Here is a 21,977-nt window from a genome sequence, read left to right as displayed (position 1 = left end):
CAGTTCACTTCAGGATTTGAGTACGTTTACATTGAACCTAGCTAACCTTGTTAATGATAACGTTACAGTATGCTCGCCAAACCCACTGGTTAGTCCTTATCCTTAAAGCCTTTCCTTTTGTAACGTTTTACATGAATGTTATTTCTTTATTTTCATGTCTTCCACATGGAGACTCTTTTCCTTGGGCATGCAGCTTTAATCTTTCTTTAAAAGCTGCTTCTTCTTTCCAAGGCGATCTCTTGAGATGACATACGAATGCCGGACGGCTTTAAAGGACATTTCACTTGTCTATATGAATATACGAATTATAAGAAGTCCGCTGGAGATGGCGTTTTCAACCAACTTATGGAGCGAATGTTAGCTTAGCTATTTAGCTATAGTGTATGAAATCTTCAGCAACAGCTGTCATTACAGCCACCAATAGGTGCCAGCAACAAATGGGTTAGTCTGCTATCGTCCACTTGTCTGAAATCAAGGACCAGTTGTTTAAAATATTATAAATCTGTCTTGGTTTTCATTTGCATTCATTCCACGCAAGAACAGAAAGCTTGATAGTCCATCGTGCAGAATGGGGACGGGAAAAGCGAAATGTCACTTGCTGTTTTCAAGACTGCAGATGTGACTTAAACTGTCAAATAATTCTCACCCCAAACACAGTAATCTTTCCAGGACTACAGTTGTAAGGCCTTCTGTGATTTAATAGTTTTGTTCAAGGTTCGTCTTCGTTGATATGGCTCTGCAGAATGTGAAGTGGCACACTTGAGACCATTTGTGGTGACAGTTCGAGGAAAAGAAGCTTTACAGCAGTGTTTAAGGGCCAGTGTGTGTGTGTGTGTGTGTGTGAAAGACAATTACCTTTATGACATGTTAGTGCAATAAAATTGGTGTTTTATGACACTTGCTCCTGGCTTTGGGCTGTGTTTAGCTATTAGCGCAAAAAAGTTTTAAGGTTAAATCCAAGTCTCCTGCACTTAAATGCAGATTATGGCACAAAAGGTTGATGAACTACTGGATGGAGACCATTGCTCTGCCTCATGAGCAAGTGCAACAAACTGCCAACATCGACATTTTCAGCTACGGAGGGAAAATGAGCGCCATAATTTCTCTTCATGGCCTGCTTACTGTTGGACGATGGTCATGGGAATATTTAAAGCAACTTTCTTTCTTTCTTTTTTTTTTTACAGATTTAAAAACAGCAAAAGTAACAACTACAGCATGAACAGCATCACTGAACATATGCATGAATAAATAGCTTAACACGAATGCTGACATTAAATCTACATATGCCAATAGTGGGACATTTTATGATAATGACTTTTTGGAACAATTCTGGAGTTTTCTTTGGTTTTTTTTCAGGGGTCAGAATTCAGCAAACACAGAAAAGACCTGAGGATTTTGTTCGCTAGTGATGTTCCCCACGGTTCGGTGCCACAGCAACGCCTTGTCCTTCCTCCTTTCACTTCTGAGACTCAGGAGGCGGTATTAGGAGGACATTTTTAGACACAAGCAGTCCTTGTGTTCTGCCACTGTCAGCGCTGGTGGCACCAACAGAAAGTTACATAACATAAGACAAGGGGTATTCAGTATCTGGGAAAGAAGAGGCTCAGCAACATGACTGAGGCACTCAGCTTATAGGCAATCCTATATCCATATTCAGCTGATCAATCCACAGCAGTAGAACTTAAAGCATAAATTAGTTCTGTTCAGACACAGGGAGCTAAACTTTTCTGTCAGTCAACACTGTAAATTATGCATATATGATGAGTGGTGCTATATAAAGTCCCATGCTTTACATTTTATGCCAACCGTTTGAATATTACTAATACATATGCTGAAACTGGGATGCAAAGCCTAGTTCATTAAGTAAGTTTAATTAGAAAGTAGTTGTAGTGTATTTACAGCTTGTATATTATATTTCATGACTTTTTATACCATATACTATATATATACTATTGTATCAACAAGTCGTCCTTGACCCGTCACACACAGAAATGAAACCACGAGCGTACGGCTCCGTATGGAGCATTGCAGCTTCTACAAAGACCCTCTCTTCTTTTGAGCTGCAGCACAATTCACATAAAGCGACAGCCGCCTGCTGCCTGACAATGGGAGATGCTTTATTTATCTATTTATTTATTTGCTTGTCTGTTTGTGCATTTGTTCAGAAAAGGAATTGTCGCATGAGATATCGACCATTTGAAGAAAGGTTACACCTAGTATTGCAAAATGATTGCGAGTGCCAAATTAACACTACTGTACTGTACAGTTATGGCACAGATTTTGAGCTGTTGGATTGAATTGTTTGTAATTTTACGTCTGTGGCAATCGGGCTAAACTCACCAGTCTTGCAGTGCTTTGTTAGCGCTGGATAAAAAGGTCTGTCTGCACCTGTTGTCTTTCTGGCTCTGTCTTGTTTTGTATTTCTTAAAAGTGATCACCATCACCTTGGGTGGCACTCAGCCCAGGATGTAGCAATGCAGCCCACGCCAAGTAGCGTCAGGGTGAACATGTTTTGCAAGGCGAGCCCTGGCATTAAAATGGCTGAATCCCTGCAGATATTAGTCAACAGCTGCTGGCTTGTTTAGGTTGGTACTATTAGCTACCAGGTTAGGATTAGGGTAACTTACAGTTTTTTGGGATTGCTCTGAGGTTGTTGTTGTTTCCTGTCGGGATGGGGATTTTGAAAACAGTAAAACACAGATCACTGAAGGGAGGAGAATGCTGACTGAAATAGTCGATAGCCAGCCGGGGGCATGCTAGAGCTAGTCAGTCACAATTTTACTTTATTTTTACTTTATTCACCAAATCAACTCTGCTCTAGCAAGCTTTCCAACTGTCATGTCCAACTGGTAGCAAGCGTGTTAGCTTGGTTGCTGATAGAACAATATCTCAGTCAAATAAAAGTCGATGGAGAACTCGGCATAAGCTACGATAGCCTCCTCTTCACCTGTCTGCAGCACTGTCGAGACAGCTTGCTATTCATCCATGGCACTCGTAACCAAACTCCACTTGAAACATTGGTTCAGGTGTACCCTGTCCCCCGTAGCGGAATCAGCATTTCACTGCAAAATCATATTTTTTCAAATGCTAATCTGACAGGGCCTTATAAATTTCAGCCTCAGTCAGGGGCCAGCACATGTGCAAATCATTCTATCTGATTTACTTTCCCTTCTGAGATACAACAAGCTTATTATAAAAAGGTGTGGTACAGTAGTGCAGAGCAGCGCCGCGGGGAGAAATCAGTGATACAGGGTAGAATTCTCCTTTTGTGAGAATATATTTATCTTTTACATATCATCACATCTATCATGCTGTACTGACATGTATATATTTTTTTTAATTAGGAAATAAATGAAGGCAGCTTCAAGGAACTTTCATGTAGGGTTGATTCTGGTCGTCCCTGTGGACAGTAGTGGTATACATTGCCTTGTGTCGTAGAGATCCTATTTATTTATATTTGGAAGCAAATAAAATAAATACCCAATGTGATTTTTCACATTTTTTTTCTGTTTATAACACAGCTGTAATAACTGTAATACGACAATAGTTTTAGTGCTGATGCAATCCCACAGCTAACAGATCTGATTGCTTGATAACAGTAAGTTTGGTTGAGAAAGCTGGCGTTATCAACATTCCCTAGTAATGTTTGATCATAATCATAAACCAAGAGCAAGATATATCACAGTAGCGAAGCTAACATAAAATGATAAGTATCCGCTGCCGTACCGCCAGACTACAGAGCAGCTTCTTTCCTCAACCTGTGAGACTCCTCAGTTCATCCTCTGCACTCAACCACTAAAAAATAAATGAAATTTTTGGAATCTGACCTTGTGGCAGGCATGAAAAATGACTATATAGAAATAGCCCATACTGTCACTGATGGTCTTGTGTAGATGAAATAAAGGCATCAGTATTAAACTGAACCTCTTTCATAATCAGTTAAAAGTTCCTTACAGCATGTTTAAATAAAAAGACAGAAAATGAATAGACACTGATGCTTTTGTGCTTTGATTCAACTTTTATTAGATGGGTATTAGATAAGTGTGCAATGGGCTGGTAAAAAAAGGCTGAAAATCAAATGAAACAGCATGACGCACACACCCATGTAAGAGTGCACCTCCTGCTTTTATTTATACAACACATACTGTACATGCAGCCCGGCGCACTGTCTCGCCGACATCCATAGGACCTTCCGCCCTCTCCATCTTAATCAATTTTTCAGCTCCAGCGGTAGAAATTGTATCGACTCCATTTATGTGGCAACGCATCAGGAATGGCACTTATGGAGGGGAGGGAGCAGCATGCCATCTGTGGCTTTATCAAACTCCTATTCACATCCGTGACATCGCAAGGACAGCTGGTGGGTGGTTCGCTGGCTTGGTGCACAGAGCCAGAGTACACTAGAATCAATAGACAGAACAAAGAGGAAGTTAAGCTGCCTCAGCTGGAACATAATGGAAATACCTTTCTTCCTACTGGCCTTTCAGGGTTCTTAGGACTGACTAAACAGGAAGTAATGTTTCCACTCTGCACCCGTCCATTAGTTCAAGAAAGATGTGAAAAATACCACTCATAAACCACTCACAGGTCATCTATTTCATTCCTAACTTTCCTTTCATCGCTGAGGACTGCAATGGCTTTAAGTAAGGACAGAGATTCTTGTGCTAAGCAAAAGCTATGAAAAAAATATGTATCTGCTTTCTTGTCACGACCACAAACCAATCTGATGTCCCCTCATTTCAATACAATCCAGGGCAGCAATCGGCTCTTCGGCTACAGATGGTAATCCTATTCAGTGTCACACACGATCACAGCTCTTGTCTGTTTTTTTCTCAATGCCAAATCCAGCTCTTCTGGCCTTCGGTGCCACACCTAAATTGCAAATCAGCCCCGGCCGGGATTGGCACCGCAAGCCCCCGACACCATGTTGAAGAAATTATTTATGTCTCACACCAAATCTGTCCATAAATAAAAGATACCGTTTACAGTCTATTCGAGAGACCCCGCAGCTTCGAAGAAAACTGTTTATCCTCATTTTTATTTTACATGCTGGGAGGGATGTGAGGTTGATGTTGGTACCTGGGTTTTGTATAAACACTTCTGACTAGGACAACAAAAATAACGTACCTGTAGATTGTGCGAAAGATTATCGGCTGTTTCAAGGCACAAAGACTGGCATCCATTCCTCTAGAGATTGAGTCCTAGAAATCATATGTAGGAAATTTTAACATTTAGTATTTTTGCTCTACCATTCAAAAAGACACCAGATGGGTTGGGTTTGCCTGATAAGACAATACCCTGAGTACCAGAAAAGATACATTGCCAAGACAGAGTGTATCATTGGGCGCCATTGTTGGCCATAGCAATATCTTCGCCCTTTTCAATGGAAACAGCCCATGCCCTCGTTCCTGACATGATTAAATAATTCACCCTCTTTTCTATATACAGTGAACTGTCTTCCTGTGTGGCCCTTCTGTGAACTCAGTAGACAGGAGTGTGAGATTCTGTGAGATCAGGAGACCACGGCGGTGAGGTGTGAAATTCGACATGGCGGCTCCTGGCTGCGTGATCGGATTCTACACTTTTATTGTACTTGAACCAAAATATTAACAACTTTCTCAGACATTAGCAGACTTTTGCCAGATAAACACAGGACACCACAACTACAAGTGGAAGACTGACGACACGATCATCACCGACATACTGGTCACTGTGCCTGAAACCAGCGAAATACGTGACCTCCAGACACACGATGCAGAGCTCAAACACTTCGTCAAACTGTTTAATTCTCTAATGGACACAAACAACAAAGATAATAGTCCCTTAGATGCTAAAGGCCGCCACTGTTCGGTGCGTGTCAATGGACGTCTGTAGCACAAATGTGATATAGTTGCTGCTTTTCTAAGGAGCTGACATGCATTGAAGCTACGGAAAGCAACATTGATGTGCCCTGATGTGTTGACTCGCATCAGCTCAAAGTGAAAGGCACAGATAGATGTATACGTAGCGCTTTATTTTTAACCCCTCTCAATTCAAAGGCAATATCTCTGTCTAGACACAGTCTTCAGTTCGTCTTGATAATTCAGACCTCGCTGTCAGTTTTCAAAGGGACTATTTTTTCAGTAAAAGCAAGTCACCTCCACTGTATTAGGGTGACATCAGAAATGGATACTTCAAAATAAAAAACACAACTCTCTGCATTGCTGAATACCACTCAGGTTAAAAATAAAAATATGTTGAAGTTTTGTTGTTTTTGTATTTGTGCAAACCAAACCTTTAACTTCAGTTGAACTACTATCAACAAACGAGTCCGTTATTTTCACAAAAATGACTTGTTCCATGTGTTACAAACCTGTGCTGGTGACGGAATCGGTTAATCCAAGGACTGTTGTCTCATGTATCGGAGAGAAGAGAGGCACAGGTGGCAGCGGTGGCAGAAAATCCCAAAACAAAGAGCTGCTACAAAGAAGCGGTTTGAGAAGAAACAGACAGTTAGTGAGAGAGACAGACTGGCAGGGACACAAGAAGGGTTAGTTTAGAGGCAGACAACGGGCACACAAAAACAAAGAGATTCAAGTTACAGTGGGGAGAAATAAAGGAGGGAAGACAGAAGCCTTCATCACAAAAGCCCGCCATGAAACAATAGTTCCCTGATGGAAAGAGGCAGCAGTAAACACGAACACCCCTGTTTGGCAGACCCGGAGGAAGGGATTGGAGAACAAGAAGGAGACGGGGGGGAGAGAGAAGGAGCAGGAGGGGTGAGATACGGACAGGCCCTGCCAAAGCGGCCCCCATGACGAGCAGCGCCACCTCGTTAAACCTGTCCGCAGGAGTCAAAGGCAGATGCTCTGCTTTTTCTATGATAATGACCGACCTGCTAAGCGGCTAGCGGCGTCACGCTCCTTTGAACAACTATTGACCTCAAAGCTGTCACTTGGTTTTTCGCCAATGCCGGTTCCAACTCACCACACTCAGAGGGGGCTCGTTGCACCGTAAGTTTTAGATGTATTAATATTGCTTGTTACCAAGCGCAGAGAACGTCTCTCCACTGAGTTCGCGTTGGGCTTTTGCACTCAGCTACACCGCATGTGGGCATCAGATAGAGTAGCTAGAGATTCATGATCACCAATTACGTCTTAAGACCTTTGAAAACATGCTCCCCAGCCTGTGCAAATTGGCATTAAGGATATGAAAGCGTTACCCATTAATGCACATTTATTCACCATTTTACATTTAAGAGACCCACCGCTGTCAAGCATCAAAGCGCAGTCAGCACATGGAGCCATGAGTCAAGAGGAAGTAACTAGGGTGAGGGAGAGATAGAGAGGGGAAGAGAGCGATAGACAGAGGAGGAGAGAGCAGCGGTTCTCTGAGGATTAGCTCATTTAGGCTGCTTTGATCTGTGAGATCTTAATTGCTGGGTAGCACTGATAGAGTCCTCACAGAGACTTAGCAACACCATTGAGGCGAGGAGGGTGGAGGGTGGAGGGTGGTCGTCGCCTTACCTTCTTTTTCTCATTCCTTCCTTCTCCGGAAAAATTCATCTCAATTCCCAGACATTTTTGTTTAATGATATTTCTATTAATAAATTAGAAAGAGTAAGCGTTCTCAACCAGTCTGGGGGGAGTCTGCTCTTTGGCACAGTGAAACGCTAAAATCAGCATGACACCTTTGCTGATATTAAGCAGGTAATATTGACCACGTTCATCATCTTAATTTGCAAACCCTATTCCAGAAACTTTGGGACATAAATACAATACGTAGATAAAAACAGAATGTAATTATTTTATAATGACTTTGGTAAAATTACGACTCAACATGGTGAGATTTTGGATATTGTGCTGGTTGCCAATATACAAAACATTGTTCAGTATATATAAAACGTGCGATACACATAATAATGTTTTGAATGTTTAGGGAGCCGAAGGAGCCAGACTCCCCATCACTAGTTGTCTAATTAATTATTTATTTATTAATTATACTATATACTATACTCAATAAATGTAATTATGACCTGTTGATGATGGTAAAGGAAAAGGAAAAAATCTGTGCATATCCATCTACAGATGTGGATTTCACTGGATATTCATGATGAACTTGACCTCCTGATTACACTTGATCAGGGCTGGCCAAAGTTGGCCTGTCATAAGGTTCAGTTTGGCCCAACAGATATTTCTAACCCTAACCAAAAAAAAAATATATATATATATATATATATATATATATATATATATTATGAAATAACAATTCTTGTCTTACTTTGTTTTATTTTTTTCTTGACCAAAAAAAGGGACATCAATTATTCATTATATTTCATAATCTGAGCAGCAGGCAGAGTGACACTTTGTACAGGAAGTCAGTCAATTAATAATTTTGCATTTTAATAATACCAGTATGTGTTTTGGCCCATGGCCCAACTTAAAGTTATGGTTTTGGTCTTCCAAGTAAAATAGTTTGGGCAACCGTGCATTAAATGGAAGCCTTTAGCCTTTAACAAGTCATTAAATTCCCTCATTGAGATATTGCTTGTGGTCACGGTCAAAGTTATAAAAAGATCATCTTCAGAAACCAACATTGACCATTAATGGCATCCACTGTCATCCCAACCATAAGACTTTAACACAATCCTGCCATGCCTGCCTATGTTTCTGAATGTAAATACAGTGTTTAGACAGGAGTGTAAATGTAATGTTTCAACAATTAATTGCTGTTTTACAAAATCAATGGGAATTTTGATTTATTGGCTACGTTTTTGACTGAGTCACCTTCAATCAAGTCAAATCTCCATTTTATGGCGTCATGTCATTTCGACCATTAAATAGTAAATGTCGTCTTCCACAGCCTCTGGGGTTTTTTCACAGGACTGGACGTCTTTTTTCTCCGTCCCTCTTTTCTTTTGCAAGGCACCTTTTTTTATGTCTTGCCTGAATCCAGAAAAAACTCTGTAGTTATAGTTTTATGATTTTGTAAGGGGGGTTGATGGTCACAAGTCAGCAGTTGAATATAAATCTCACAGATAAAGTCTTTCGGAGAGTTGAGCCCTTTTGAGAGGAACTGAGAGCTCACCGTATTTAAGGGCAGCTTCAGCTTTCGCTAAATCCCTGTTTAACCCCATATAGAGATCCAGAGGGGCTGACTGGCAAAGACTGGGGGTTAAGGAGATCATTCAGACAGATGAAGATGATGCACGGCTTCCTTCTCTCTCTCTCCATCTGCCTTTTGTCTCTCTCCCTCTCGGATACGCGCACATACCCGCACGCACCATCCTCGTTCTGCCTGTACTTTATCTACACCGTGCAACCTTGTACACCCATTTCTCTCTCCCTGGCTGCTGTCCAACTTCTCTGTCATCGCCTTTCATCTCTTTGGCTAAGACAGGAACAGGCAGATTAAGGAGAGGAAGAGTATTAGGGGAGCCATTCTTTCTGCCTCTTTGTGACGGGAGGGTTACAGTTAGCCCAGCAGAGCCCTCCCTCTGCTGAGTTTGGTCATTAGAGAGGCTGCAGAGCAGTGGGGGGAAAGTAAGCCTGGAGGAATGTTTACTTTACAAGAATACTGATATTGTGAGACTCTGGTGTATACATGTGTTCTCATATTTGACCGTGTATTTCTCCTGAATGTTGCATTGAAAAAAACATACATACAAAAGGTAGTGAATTATTAATTAAGTCTGTAAATCAGTAGAAGAGAGCTCATCAACTGATGTCAAATACATCAAACATGGAAAAAAAGCTTTTGCACTGATAAAGAACTTAATGCATACAGCCATTTTTTTAATTCCAAACATTATTAATAAAGCTGTGACCACCACTTGTCTGTTATTGGCATGACACTAAAAGGCCATGGATTGTGTGTATTTTTTAAACATTAAATGTCTGTTAAATAGCTCTGTATTTCGACAATAATAACAACAGCTTTCCCCCAGACAAAGCCAAAGACAAAGGGCTCGTTTCACAAAAGCGAGCGGTGCTTGCACACAGACTGCAAATGATGTCAGCATCACATCTCACAAATGACTGTCGCCTAAAAAGGGGAGATTAATTATAGAATCCTGAAGGGCTTTCACATGCTCCTCCATAGGTCACAGCTATGTTTTCTTTTAATTAGTGAATCGTGTCAACAATAACAAGAGAGGAATGATCTCATGCAGAAAATAACATCTTTGACTGACTGTCTCAGTGACACACATTCAGAGAGAAAACACGGACCTTCACTGAGCTTACATGTTCCCATACCACAGCTGATTTCAGGTGTGTCTCGTTTCTGCTCTGTTTGTTGAGCCATTATTTGAGGCCTGACAGTTCTGCACTTCACCTCCACAACTGTGTCAGCCGCGGCTCTGATTTGTGATGCAACCGCAAAGGCTTTGCTCCCGCAATGAGACATTGGCCTGAAGAAGGAGAAATAGCCTATCAAATTTCAGAAATACAATTCAAAGAGCATACTTTTATTAAATATTGATGTCACACACATGGTTAGCGGGATGTTAACGTTTGAAGGAAAACACCATCACTTAACGCCCTTCTGCTACCTTGCTCTACAGTGAACAGCGGTTACATCACCCTTGAATCATTCATTCTGAAACCAAAAAGAGTTGAGGTAAACACAATATCTGTGGAATGTAAAAGGGCTCTCCGGTTTCCATAGTGAATGATCAAAAGACGAAGGAGCTCACAGTGACGTGTAAACCTACAACACATGCACCTCTCGCACTTATTTGGCTTTGTAATTCCTTTTGTGCATATTTTTTCTCTTTGATGACTTCACGTGTCTGAAGCCAAACATGAGCTCTGGGAACCTTTTTTTTATTTTCTCCTTTAGTGCCACTAAACATTGTGAAACATTATCCGAGTGTGTGTTCCTTCTTCCTTTAGATGATTCACCTTCTCTCAGGGGACCAGCCATAACAAGTCAGTTTTGGCTTAAATCAACAATTTGGGAAATACTTATTCGCTTTCTTGACAGTTTAGATGACAAGATTGATACCATTCCCATGTTTGTCCTCTAAATATGAAGCTACAGCCAGCAGCCGTTTAGTTTTATCTTAGTAGACAGAATGGAAAATGGGGAAAAACAGCTAGCCTGGCTTTTGCCCAACATAACAAAATACACCCTGGTAGGGGGATTCCTCTTAAGCTCACTAATTCTTGTCATCGCCGTGTGGCAGGCAACGAGCAGAGACTCCGAGACACCACTGCTCCCAGCCAAGCAATAGTCCCGTACACAACCTCATAAAACCCAGTATTATCATTTAAATATTTAGTTTTTTATGGATTAAACAAAGAAGATATAACATGTTAATTGGTAAACTTTAGAGGCAGATTTCATTGCCTTCAGAGAGAGCCAGGCTTCACGATAAGCTAAGCTAAGCTAACCAGCTGCTGGTTGTATTGAGCAAACAGACTGATACCGATCTACACATCTAACGCTTGGCAGTGTATTTCTATTGCTTTCCATTCAGGTGAGAACAATGATATGCCTCATAAAGATGGTGCTTAAAGTTGAGGTGGTGATTGAAAATAGACAATGATTAAAAAGAAATAATATTAAACATACATAGCTTTATCAGTTTTTCCACATTATCAACTACATTGTCTCCAGATGTCCTGCTGTGATACGGCTAAATTAGTTCTTGCACCACAAGACTAATAGTCATTCAAGACTGCAAACACATCACGTGTGAATTACAGATCAGTGCTTCACGCTGCGCTGCTGAAATCTTCCATCCTTTTTTTCAAAACAGTGTCAAAATGCATTTCAGCAATTGCATTTAAATATCACGCTGTTTATATCAGTCCAGTCATTCAACGTTAGAAAAATAAAATAGGTTTTGGACAGGAAGTTGAAAACAAAAGTCAAGAGAGCTGTAGTGTTCCAACGACAGTCGAAGCTCCTCACCGCCTGCATTTCAATATGGTGGAGTACCTGGGCGGTGCCCTGTCAGCAGGATCTGTGTTCCAGTTGGGTGACTGAGCCTTCCTGGTATCGAAACATGATGACAGCCAAGGCAAGTCTCACGACAGCCAATGGAGCCATCAATAATAAGACAAGGTGAGCAGGAAGGGAGGGAGGTGGGTTTATCTGGGCACAGCACATGCACTTCCCCGTGGGCCGCAGGGGCAGACGATGCCGCAGAGAGGCGAGATATGGCGTGACACTCCTGGAATCTGTGATTTGACATCTGCTCTGTGTGTGAGTCTGTCAGAGGGCAGGAGAGGGTTTTTGAGGGCACTGCCGCTTCCTCTTAAGTCTGAGTCTCTGGGTTTTGTCGAAGAGATCTGACTTGCAGGGCACACAGAGTGGCTGAGCAGCATGACGCTCACTGGAGGTGGTCAGTCTTGAGTGGACGCTGAATAGACGTCAATAATCCAGCGAAGTCAGTCCTCCTCTTCTACGTAGGTAGAGGGAAACCAACCAACCTGTCAGGCAGCAAAACAGGATATACTGTAATTCAGGCAGCAGCAATCAACTCAGTCAGGATACATACTTTTAGGTGCCATTTGTTTAAATTAGTTTAAATTAGAAATTAGTTTCTCGGTTTCAATTGGTGAGATGTCCTCACACTGCAATCCCTGTCACAACACGTCTTTCTCTCGTGGCCTACACATGTTGCTCGCTGTGAGAAGCTTCACCGAGGTTGCGTAATGCACAAAGAGCATATCGCACTACCTCTTCCCTCCCCGCTAAGATCAAAGCACCCACCTGCAGGTGCCACGGCCATCCAACGATCTGATCCCTCACTGGCTTCCCCCCACCAAGCACTCTCAACTATGTGATGTTGACCAGATGTTTTTAGCCCAGCACCTCCAAGACACCCAAATATAAAGCATTTACATGGTTTAAACCTAATAATTGTACTTTGATTAGTTTATACAATACAATGTTTGCACTATTGACTGTTTAGGTCAGTGTATACACTAAAGCTCTACTGCTCGGACAATTAAACTCTAAGAAAGTCTGAGAAAGTAGAAATTGATTAACTATTATAAGTAATTGTCAGAATTGTATGCCCAGTTCAGCAGTTTTATCTCAAGAGGGAACTGTCTGATGTATGGAGGTGAAGATGAAATAAAATGCGTCCTTATTTAACAGGATCCCACAGCAGACCTACCGTGCCGTCGACCTCTCCCTTCCACCACCCATTGGACATCTTGGTGTAGATCTTGATGATGTCTCCCTGCTGCAGGGAGAGCTCGCGTGTGTCCCTGGAGCAGAAATCATAGCGTGCAACCGCAATGCCCACCACCCTGGGAGAAAACACTGAGACAGAGAGATCCTGTCTTATTATCCAGAGCCCAGTAAATTTCACACACTTTCTCTGAGAATACTTTCAGAGATTCAAAGTGATATAGTAAGTCTTGGATGACAAATGGGCAAGAACTATTACCCCAGGCATTGTGGTTATGGGACTCTCTTGCTGTTATTGGTCCAACAAGAACTATCTCACCCAGAGTCACGCTCGATACAACAAGTCTCTCAAATCTCATCCAAAATATGGCTCACAGATGTTCCCTCTGGTTCGTGTAACCTAACTTTTTTTAAAACCTTAACACTCACTAACTTGGGAGTGAGAAAAATCCATTCGCGTTCTGCATTATCTAATCTATATCACCCTGCTTTTCAGAGTTTAGAGACCTTATCAGCTGTGTCAGTTTCAAGAAACTATTTTCTCCTCTGCATTCAGAAATCCTGGCCTTTCTAAAAGTTATCCACTTAACTGCTTGATGCAGGCGAGCAACTTTTTTAAATGTAATAAGAAATTGACTACAAGTTAACTCAAGGTCCAGTCCAAATGCAAGACCTTCAGTTCGAATTTTGTCTACAGTTCCATGACCAGTGCTAACAAGATTTTTGAGACTTCAAGGAAAATGAGAGGGCAAACTCAGTTCAACAACTTTTGTAGCTTCTACAAGGTTTACAACGGCATGAAACACTTTTCTCACAGGTATTATCTGCAATAAAATGTCTAACCCTAAGGCAGCAAAGAGCCTTGTGTCTTGGGCGTGACTCATACTAAGTGTAAAAGCAAAACCACAGAGACACCGATGAGGGTTTACATCATGTTCACTAGTGAGAGAGGAGACACATACACACAGCTGCTCAGCTTGGTGGTGCCAAACACACAGTAGAGATGACGGTCCTGGGTTATCGTGGTCGTGTGTTGATCTTACTAGGTAAGTTAATATTCAACACAGCTCAGGCATCATCACTGCATCAGCACTCCAGGTTATACAAGGTTATTCCTACACATGCAGGTCAAGGCTGATATCACATGTGAACTCGGGGCGGCATGGGTTTGTTTACCTTATCTGTGGAAATACAGGTGACACAGCTGGGAAGATAGGCTGGATGAAAGGAATACATCTACTCCCTTGTGCACACACAGGCACATCATGCCAACACTGACGCTCAAGCCCACACATGCATGCATGCATATGTTCATATGCTCATGCACAGTGCACACAAAGACAGGACAGACAGAGACTATTATGCTGTGAAAAATAGGAAAACCTCCTGCTATTGTGGCTTGGAAGAATTACGAAGAACTACTCCAAGATGGTTACTGCCATTGCTAGCCTTGTAGTCACACATATTGAACCTGAAGAAACATTTTTAATGTGTCACATATTTGCTGTGGCTTATTAAGAACTGAAATCATGCAAATAAAATGCCACCTTTTAATTAGCTGTATTCTCGAGTTTAGTGAACGTGTAAATGCCAACAATGGTGGCCCTGCAGCTCTTTCCCACTTATATGTTGACAATTCTGCAGTTATTTTCACACCGTGGAAGATGTAACAGCTGTCAGAAATTCAAAATATTTCCAAATTTGAATTATGGAAGACTGTTTATCCCACATGGCAAGTCATACGATCCGTGCAATATGATGTAAAAAGCAGAATTATTAGACTACATTATTTAACAGAGTCGGAAAAAAACAATTCACTTCATCTTTGCAAACCTGGAAATGTGGGCATGCAGCAAGGGAGAGACAAAGAGAGTAGAAAAGCTGTACCTGTACCTGACCAGAAAGGCGAGGAGGAGGGAGGAACAAAGCTGCAGCCGCCAGGAGGAACTACAGAGAAACGGGGCGAGTGATGGGGGGTTCAGGCCGTAGAGGGAGCAAAGAGAGAACATAAGCAAAGTAAACACAAGTTTGACAGAAAGAGAGTGTGAGCGATGGTAAAGGAGAGAGAGAGAGACAGAGAGAGAGAGAGGGAAAAAGTTGGCAAAGTCATAGAACAAAAAAAAAGAGCGAGGACGGGTGGGAGATAAGAGCGGGAATGGAGGGCAAAACAGTGAAAGCATCCGACATTTGTCATTTTACCAGACGCATGATATTTATGAAATATTTATGAAATAATGACCGATACAAGGTGGGTATTGAGTAATCAACAAACATACTAAACTTATGCACATGTCCAAAAGTATGCAGACACCCATTTTGTGCTTCTACCATGGATGAGTAGGACACATGGTTAATGGTGTCATTTTGTGTCTGTTTTAAGTGTGTTTATTGTTCTTATTTTTGACTTTGTTGTGCTTTAAATTCAGAGTCTGCAAATAATGTGTTATTCTGAAAATTGACCGGATGCTCTGTACTGTTCCTGTGTTCGACTTCCTCCTTTGGATGCAATGTCATCCAGCAAAGAGCTGCAGTGGCCAATCAAAACACGAGCAATCAAACATTCCTGCTAGATTGCTTTGCAATGCAAACTCATTATTGTTCCCATCGCGTAATCTAGTTGTTAAATCCTGTATCACGTCTTATGAATCTCTGCGTAGTGCTTCTGACAAACCTTCAGACTCAAACTTGACTTCCTGAATCATATTTTTAAATCATCCCACTGGAACCTGAAGAAACTTGCCCCGACCAACGCAGTCCCTTTGTGTTGTGTTAACACATAACTGTTCTCCGTCTGAACCTTATTGCCCGACAGCAGCAGCCAACCCCACTGATGCTCTTGTTGTTGAATGGCAGCCATGTGGAGAGCTTTCCCACAAGAGCTGATGCTATTGTAGCAGCATATTGTTGCCCATGTTTTTTGAATGAGATGCTCAAGAATCACATATGGGTGTAAAGATCAGATGTTCAGCTGTCTGCATACGTTTACCATGTAGTATAGCTTCCACAACCTTCCCCGGGTCATACTGCATAATAATCAGCAACAACAACCTCCTGAGCTTCAGACCAGGTGAGACGAGGCAGCAGCATGGGGGTAAGTATACGTCTGGGCACAGCACGGCGCCCTGACAAGGCAACGTCTGGGAATCGACACTGCAGAGCCAACGACTTCTGCTCCCATATGAAATCCCATCTGAGCCACACTGAGAAAACTACCTCCTGTCATCACCACAATATGCTTCCATGCGTTCCTTCTCTGCCCCACAGGGATAAGTAAATGCAGGCCAAAATGTGTCAAGTGTTTGTCTGACCAGAATGCACACAAACAACTACACACATAAGTGCAGGAAGTACATAAACAAGCACATACTGTACGTACAGGACATAAAGCAGAGTTTCATATGAGAGGTTGACACATTCCAGTCTCATAAACCTGTATAATGTTTTTAATATGTATCTGACAATTCTCATTTTGATAAAGATTTTGAATAGTATTCACTTACAACCATTCATTTGAGACAACAGAGCTGTGTATCCTGATGACACCGACAGTTAACAACAAAATGATCCGCCTGACGGATAGTAAAAGATAGCTTTAATGATTTCCCTGCTCTTGCATCCACAGATGAAAAACATCTCAGTCAGACTTAATTAAAGATGCTGGCTGGGGTATTTTCCAGACAAATTACTCCCGAGTTTTGATGGTTTTTCAGCAGTTCCGCAGCTTGTGATTGTTTACTTAGTCTTACATTCTGTTTTCTTTGCTATGAGGTGTCTGTTTTGAGATTCAAACCATTTTGTGTGTGTGTGTGTTTTTGTTTTGGCATGACATCTGTCTTTCCACAGAGGCTGTTTACCAGACAGAGAACGCGGTGCCCACACTAAGTCTGTCTATGGGGGTGGACGACTTAAGGCAATAATAATCTATCCCAGAATGCACTGAGGCAACGGCGGGTCTGTCAAGGCTTTCTCACAGAAGGAAGCACGTTGAATGGCAGCGATGCAAAAAACACACCTCTTGCAGAGTTGCTTTGAAGCCTGATGCGCTGGGAGACCGACGCTGCCAAAGGAGGCAGAGGGACAAGGATGTAGCAGAATTTTACATCCGAACAGACACAAAAGGCTAACTTTGACTTTGTTCCAGCGTTCCTCTGCTTGCCTCGGCTGCTGCTGCTGCAGCGGCTGTGGTTGTTTACACGTACGCCTCTCTTTATGTTAAGACAGTTTACCTCCAGCTGCTTTCTGCTCTTTTACATCAGATCATATTTGCAAACTTTTCCCAGTTTTGTGGAAACAGGCGCAGTCCCTCGGTTGGACCAGGGGTATCCCCCAGGAGTGTGTCAGCAGGCGGCTGTCACACGGTTTTCTCCGCTGCCAGCCCAAGTGAAATGTCATGTCCTGTCAGGAAAATTGTGAAGCCATCTCAGAGCTGAGCAGCGTGCGCAGTGTGACGTTTGCAGTAGCAGGCTCCTGGTGCTTGCCTGGGGCATTGGGCCCTAACTGGGACCTCTCTGCCAAGCCTGGTGAGCTGCCGAGGCTCCTTTCTTTTTCCTTCACTCACTGTCTCTCTCACTTCCTCTTTTGTCTTGTGCTCTACCTCCAACTCTCTTACCTCACGCTGTTCCTTTGTACTGTGTGTCTTCCTTTTAACCATGATATTAACATGCTATCTGCATCTGGATGTATTATTTGGGTAAGGAATAACACTTTAATTCTAGGTGCAAATGCAGAGTAATTGTGCATCACATCTCAAGGTGGTCTGGCTTTTATTGGATCTAAGCAGCTCATGTGTCTGAATGCTACGTAAGAAGCGAGAGCGAAGCCGATGCTCATTAGCTTAGCATGAGGACTGAAAGATGTGGGTTATGTGCAGGACCATTTTTTGTCTGGGAGCAGCGACTTTCTTGTTCTTTGTTAGAAACATGAGACTCTACCAAACCACAAATTATATTTTTTAACATTACAATTGAGAACTTTAGAGGTGCCGAAACAGGCTGGCTGTTCCGTGCCGTTTCCAGTTTTTTATGCTAAGTTAAGATGGCATAAACAGCTCTATATCAATGTATCAGTCTTTTCATCAAACTCTTGGTTAGTTGAAAGGTGACTTAACTCCACTTCAAAACGCTACAAATGGCCCATCCCTTTCTTACGTCAATGGCTGTTTCCACCTAATTGTCAAGCGAATGTGAAGCAACCTTCAAAAAAGTTGCAAAAAATGAAAATGCTAATTAGGCAGGTATTTCTATCAACTGGTTTGGAGCGATAAACTAGACCATGCAAAGCATAGTTTCATAAGAAGTTGTCAGTATAGGCTCGGTACATATGGCTACGAACAGAGAAGACAAATTAACAAAGCCATTTTTTTTTTTTACCAACCAACAATAAACCTCAAAGAAGAAGAAGAAGAAGAAGAAAAAGAGGGAGCTAAATCAGACGCCTTGACCAACTGACAAGAGACCAGCTGATCAGTCAGGTGAGTGAAATGTTGATTACATTAAGCTCATCAACCCTCATTTTCTAATGTGAAACCTCAAATTGCACATAAAAATACATTGATGAAAACTAATGTCTCTCTCATTGTATCCCACATTTTTGCCTCCTAAACCCTTTTGCCTCTTCCCCCTCGTCGTGCCTTTCCCCTGCTCCCTGCTCTCACCTCCTCTCTCCCCACTTCTTATTCCTCAAGACCCCTTTCTTCTTCTCCAGAGAGTGAATGACCATCTGCTTGTGTCTCTGAGGGCCAGTAACGATGCCATGACTGGACTTGTTGAATGTAAGCGCACGGATGCATTTATTCATGCCTGTTAATTTCGGTAGGTTGGAATCACAGATGCTGCTGAACTGCTCACGGTGGAGGCACAATACTGGCAGCATGTATCAGTCCGATCCTGTGAAAGCTTGTATTTTGTTTATCTTTTACTTTTTCATTGCGACTTTTGTAAAAATGAAAGCCATATTTTTGTTTTATTTTCTCCTAAAAATAAACAGCTCAGTTTAACTGTTAACAGTTTTAGTTTAACTGAGGCCGAAAGTACAAATATCATCATTGGGGTCAGCACATTTCAACACTTTTGATCCATCGCATCATTTAACATGAATACATAGAAGCGTGATAGATTACAATCAATGTCCTCTTTATAATAAAAAATGGAACAAATTATCACAGTCATTGTGATGGAATTATTGCAATTTAACAAAAAAGTTTTTGAATTTTTTACATCATTGAACTAAGCTGCAGTGAACACTATTTGCAAGTTATTGAAGACATTAGCAAACATTTTACAACCACACTCATTGACCAAGATCTAAGCCCCATGTTACAAAGAGATATGGTGTTGTTTGTGCGGTCAAATCTAAATGGCATGATACATGTGCTAAAATGTTGTTTTTGCCCACATTTGACCTGATTATGTGATAATGACAGAAGAGGATGAATCAAACAAAACCGAGGAGGCACGTCTCGCATAAAAACTGCTGCTGTCTTCCACGCTGCGCTCTTCCGTAGGGAATCGTGTTAGCTCAATTTGCTGTACTAAATATTTCTAGCATGTTTCACACGTCAAAGATGGGATTGCCTCGGGTATCAAGACAGTCTTAATTTGAGTGCCTAATGCTCTGTCAGCATGATTTTGTAATGTAAGCTGGAACATTTTTTCCTCGAGGTGAGGGCATACAGTGTATTAGCTGGCCTGTAGTAACAAAATATAGCAAGTGCATTTTCAGGAAAGTGTTTGTTCCCCTTAGCTTGTCTTGTTATGTCTATTTGATGACTAGGGAAGTTGCCATTCACAGTTTTGGTCATATAGAGAGGCTTACAAAGCAGGTCAGATAAACTCACCTTTCTTTATCTGAACTCGACTGGTGTAGTAAAACCCATTCCTCAGGTACTTCAAAACAGATGCTTAAAATTACTTCAACTACTTTCGACTTTGAGACCTGACCTGAACTGGTAGCATTTCCACCTGTCAGACAGATCTCAACTCTCAGTCAGGGAACATGGATGTTTGTGAAGCATACTCACCACTGCCAGGCTTAGTAATGGCCCTGGGCATGTTTCCATTGGAAGGTTCCCTATAGGGGACCTGCAGAGTGGTGTCAAGACTGCTGAAACCCTCCTTCAGAGAGTACTGTTTGTAGTATTCCACAAGGTCCTGTGTAAAAAACACCACGAAACGAAACAGCAATGAGCCAGGGTAAATCTTTATGGTATTGTGTGCAAATGTATGGAAGACATTTTTTACAGAGGAAGCTGCTTGTTCGATCCTAACAATACAACAGCAGCCAGAGTGTGTTCCTGAGCAGGGCAGCTATATTTTTCTATCTGCCCATTTCAAGTGTAAGCGTTAGGGTTAAAAACAAGCCACTATTAGCTACTGCCCCACAGCACCACAGGCAGTTGCTCATACCATGCACTTGTTGCTTTCTGAGTGCATACACAAATGCAGAAATCAACCACAAGTAGACATATTCTTTAATTAAAATGTCCACATGCATGTCGGGGTTTATCTCAAGAGAGTGCTGCAAAAGTAGAGTAATGTCAAAATGATTGTACTCATTAATGCTACATGAGTTTAAAGGGCACAAAAATCCATACAAAGTTAAAACCTTTACCAGCACGGTCTTGAACAGCCGGCTCTCAGCGATGTAGAAGCAGCCATCCTTGGTCAGAATCTTAATGTGCCTGACTTTTTCGTTGAACCTGTGGAGGATGGATGAGACGCAGGCTTCCAATCAATGCAATCAATCAACTGAGTTACTGTAAGAATTACCACTTTGCACTGACAGGAAATAATACAAAAGGTGCGCCAAAGAATGACAACAAAGCACTTTTTTTTCTGTTTTTTGGTTTTCCTGCTATGGCATGTGAGAATGTCTGCTGTGAAAGAGACAATTTTTAAGTTTTCCAGGTGTGAGCAGCGTCTTGTGCAAAGTCTGTTTTGTGCAAAACATTGTGGGACAATAGTCTCCATTACTTGCTCATCACACAGAAATCAAGCATAGTTAGTATGAACACTGGCAATTTTATGAATGCTTAATTTGTATCTTTATTACCGGCAACATTGACTGTATATAAGGATGGATGACATGACCACTCCCCTTTTTCAAAACACGGTTTTTAGGTTTTTCTCACTACACTGATAACATACATAATACATAGAGCCCTATACGCTAAACACATTACCTTTTTTAAAACATATTTTTATGGGAAAGCCTTTTTTGATGGCTGATCTGTAACTTCTACACTGCTATTCTGTTTTTATTTGTTCTCATTTGTAACTATATTCAGTATGGTTGCCCATGCTCTTACTTTTGTTTTATACTTGTGTATTCTGTAAAGCATTTTGTAACCTTGTTTACATACATGCTATATGAATAAACTTTATTATCAATATAATTTATTTTTTTATGTTGATTTTTTACCAAACATCCCTCTCCTGGGAGACGCCATTTCATGTCCTCACTTAATCCAAGATAGAAAAATGTATCCCAACTGACAATAAAAACACACTCCAAAGTATCTGAGAGCATATGGTATAGGCCTGATTCAATAATTAAGTGATTAAATAATAATGTCATGTGAGAACCATAGCTCGGGCTGAGTACTTAGTTGAGGGCCAACCTTGAATACACATACACACTTTTCAGTCCATACATACTGCAGGCACATGTGGGGATGTCCTGTCAAGCCGATTGCAAGCACAGCACCGTATATTGCATGTCTCCCATATGGTGATGCACAAGTTACACCGGAGATAGATCCACATTGTAAATCGTCCAATGCAGTTTCACTGATACATTATGAATATATGGTGAGTAATGCATAATTGATGTGTGTTGAGTTATATGTTGCA

General features: G+C 41.6%; 1 protein-coding gene across 1 annotated transcript in view; it reads right to left on the bottom strand.

Moving 5' to 3' along the window:
* Positions 1–10,432: 10,432 nt before the first annotated feature.
* The window catches only part of LOC311266762 (guanine nucleotide exchange factor VAV3-like), a 50,444-nt gene continuing 38,899 nt past the window's right edge, over positions 10,433–21,977 (bottom strand). Inside the window, exons 24-28 of the mRNA XM_084369294.1 lie at positions 20,737–20,824; positions 20,147–20,276; positions 15,022–15,075; positions 13,112–13,260; positions 10,433–12,419 (exon numbers count right to left, since the gene is read on the bottom strand). Coding sequence (XP_084225420.1) covers positions 12,378–12,419; positions 13,112–13,260; positions 15,022–15,075; positions 20,147–20,276; positions 20,737–20,824 — 463 coding nt within the window. The 3' untranslated portion in view covers positions 10,433–12,377. The remainder of the gene's footprint in view (positions 12,420–13,111; positions 13,261–15,021; positions 15,076–20,146; positions 20,277–20,736; positions 20,825–21,977) is intronic.

This window comes from Pagrus pagrus (genome assembly GCF_965226575.1).
Source record: "Pagrus pagrus genome assembly, chromosome: 12".
Lineage (NCBI taxonomy): Eukaryota > Metazoa > Chordata > Actinopteri > Spariformes > Sparidae > Pagrus > Pagrus pagrus.
This window is presented reverse-complemented; position numbering and strand designations above follow the sequence as displayed.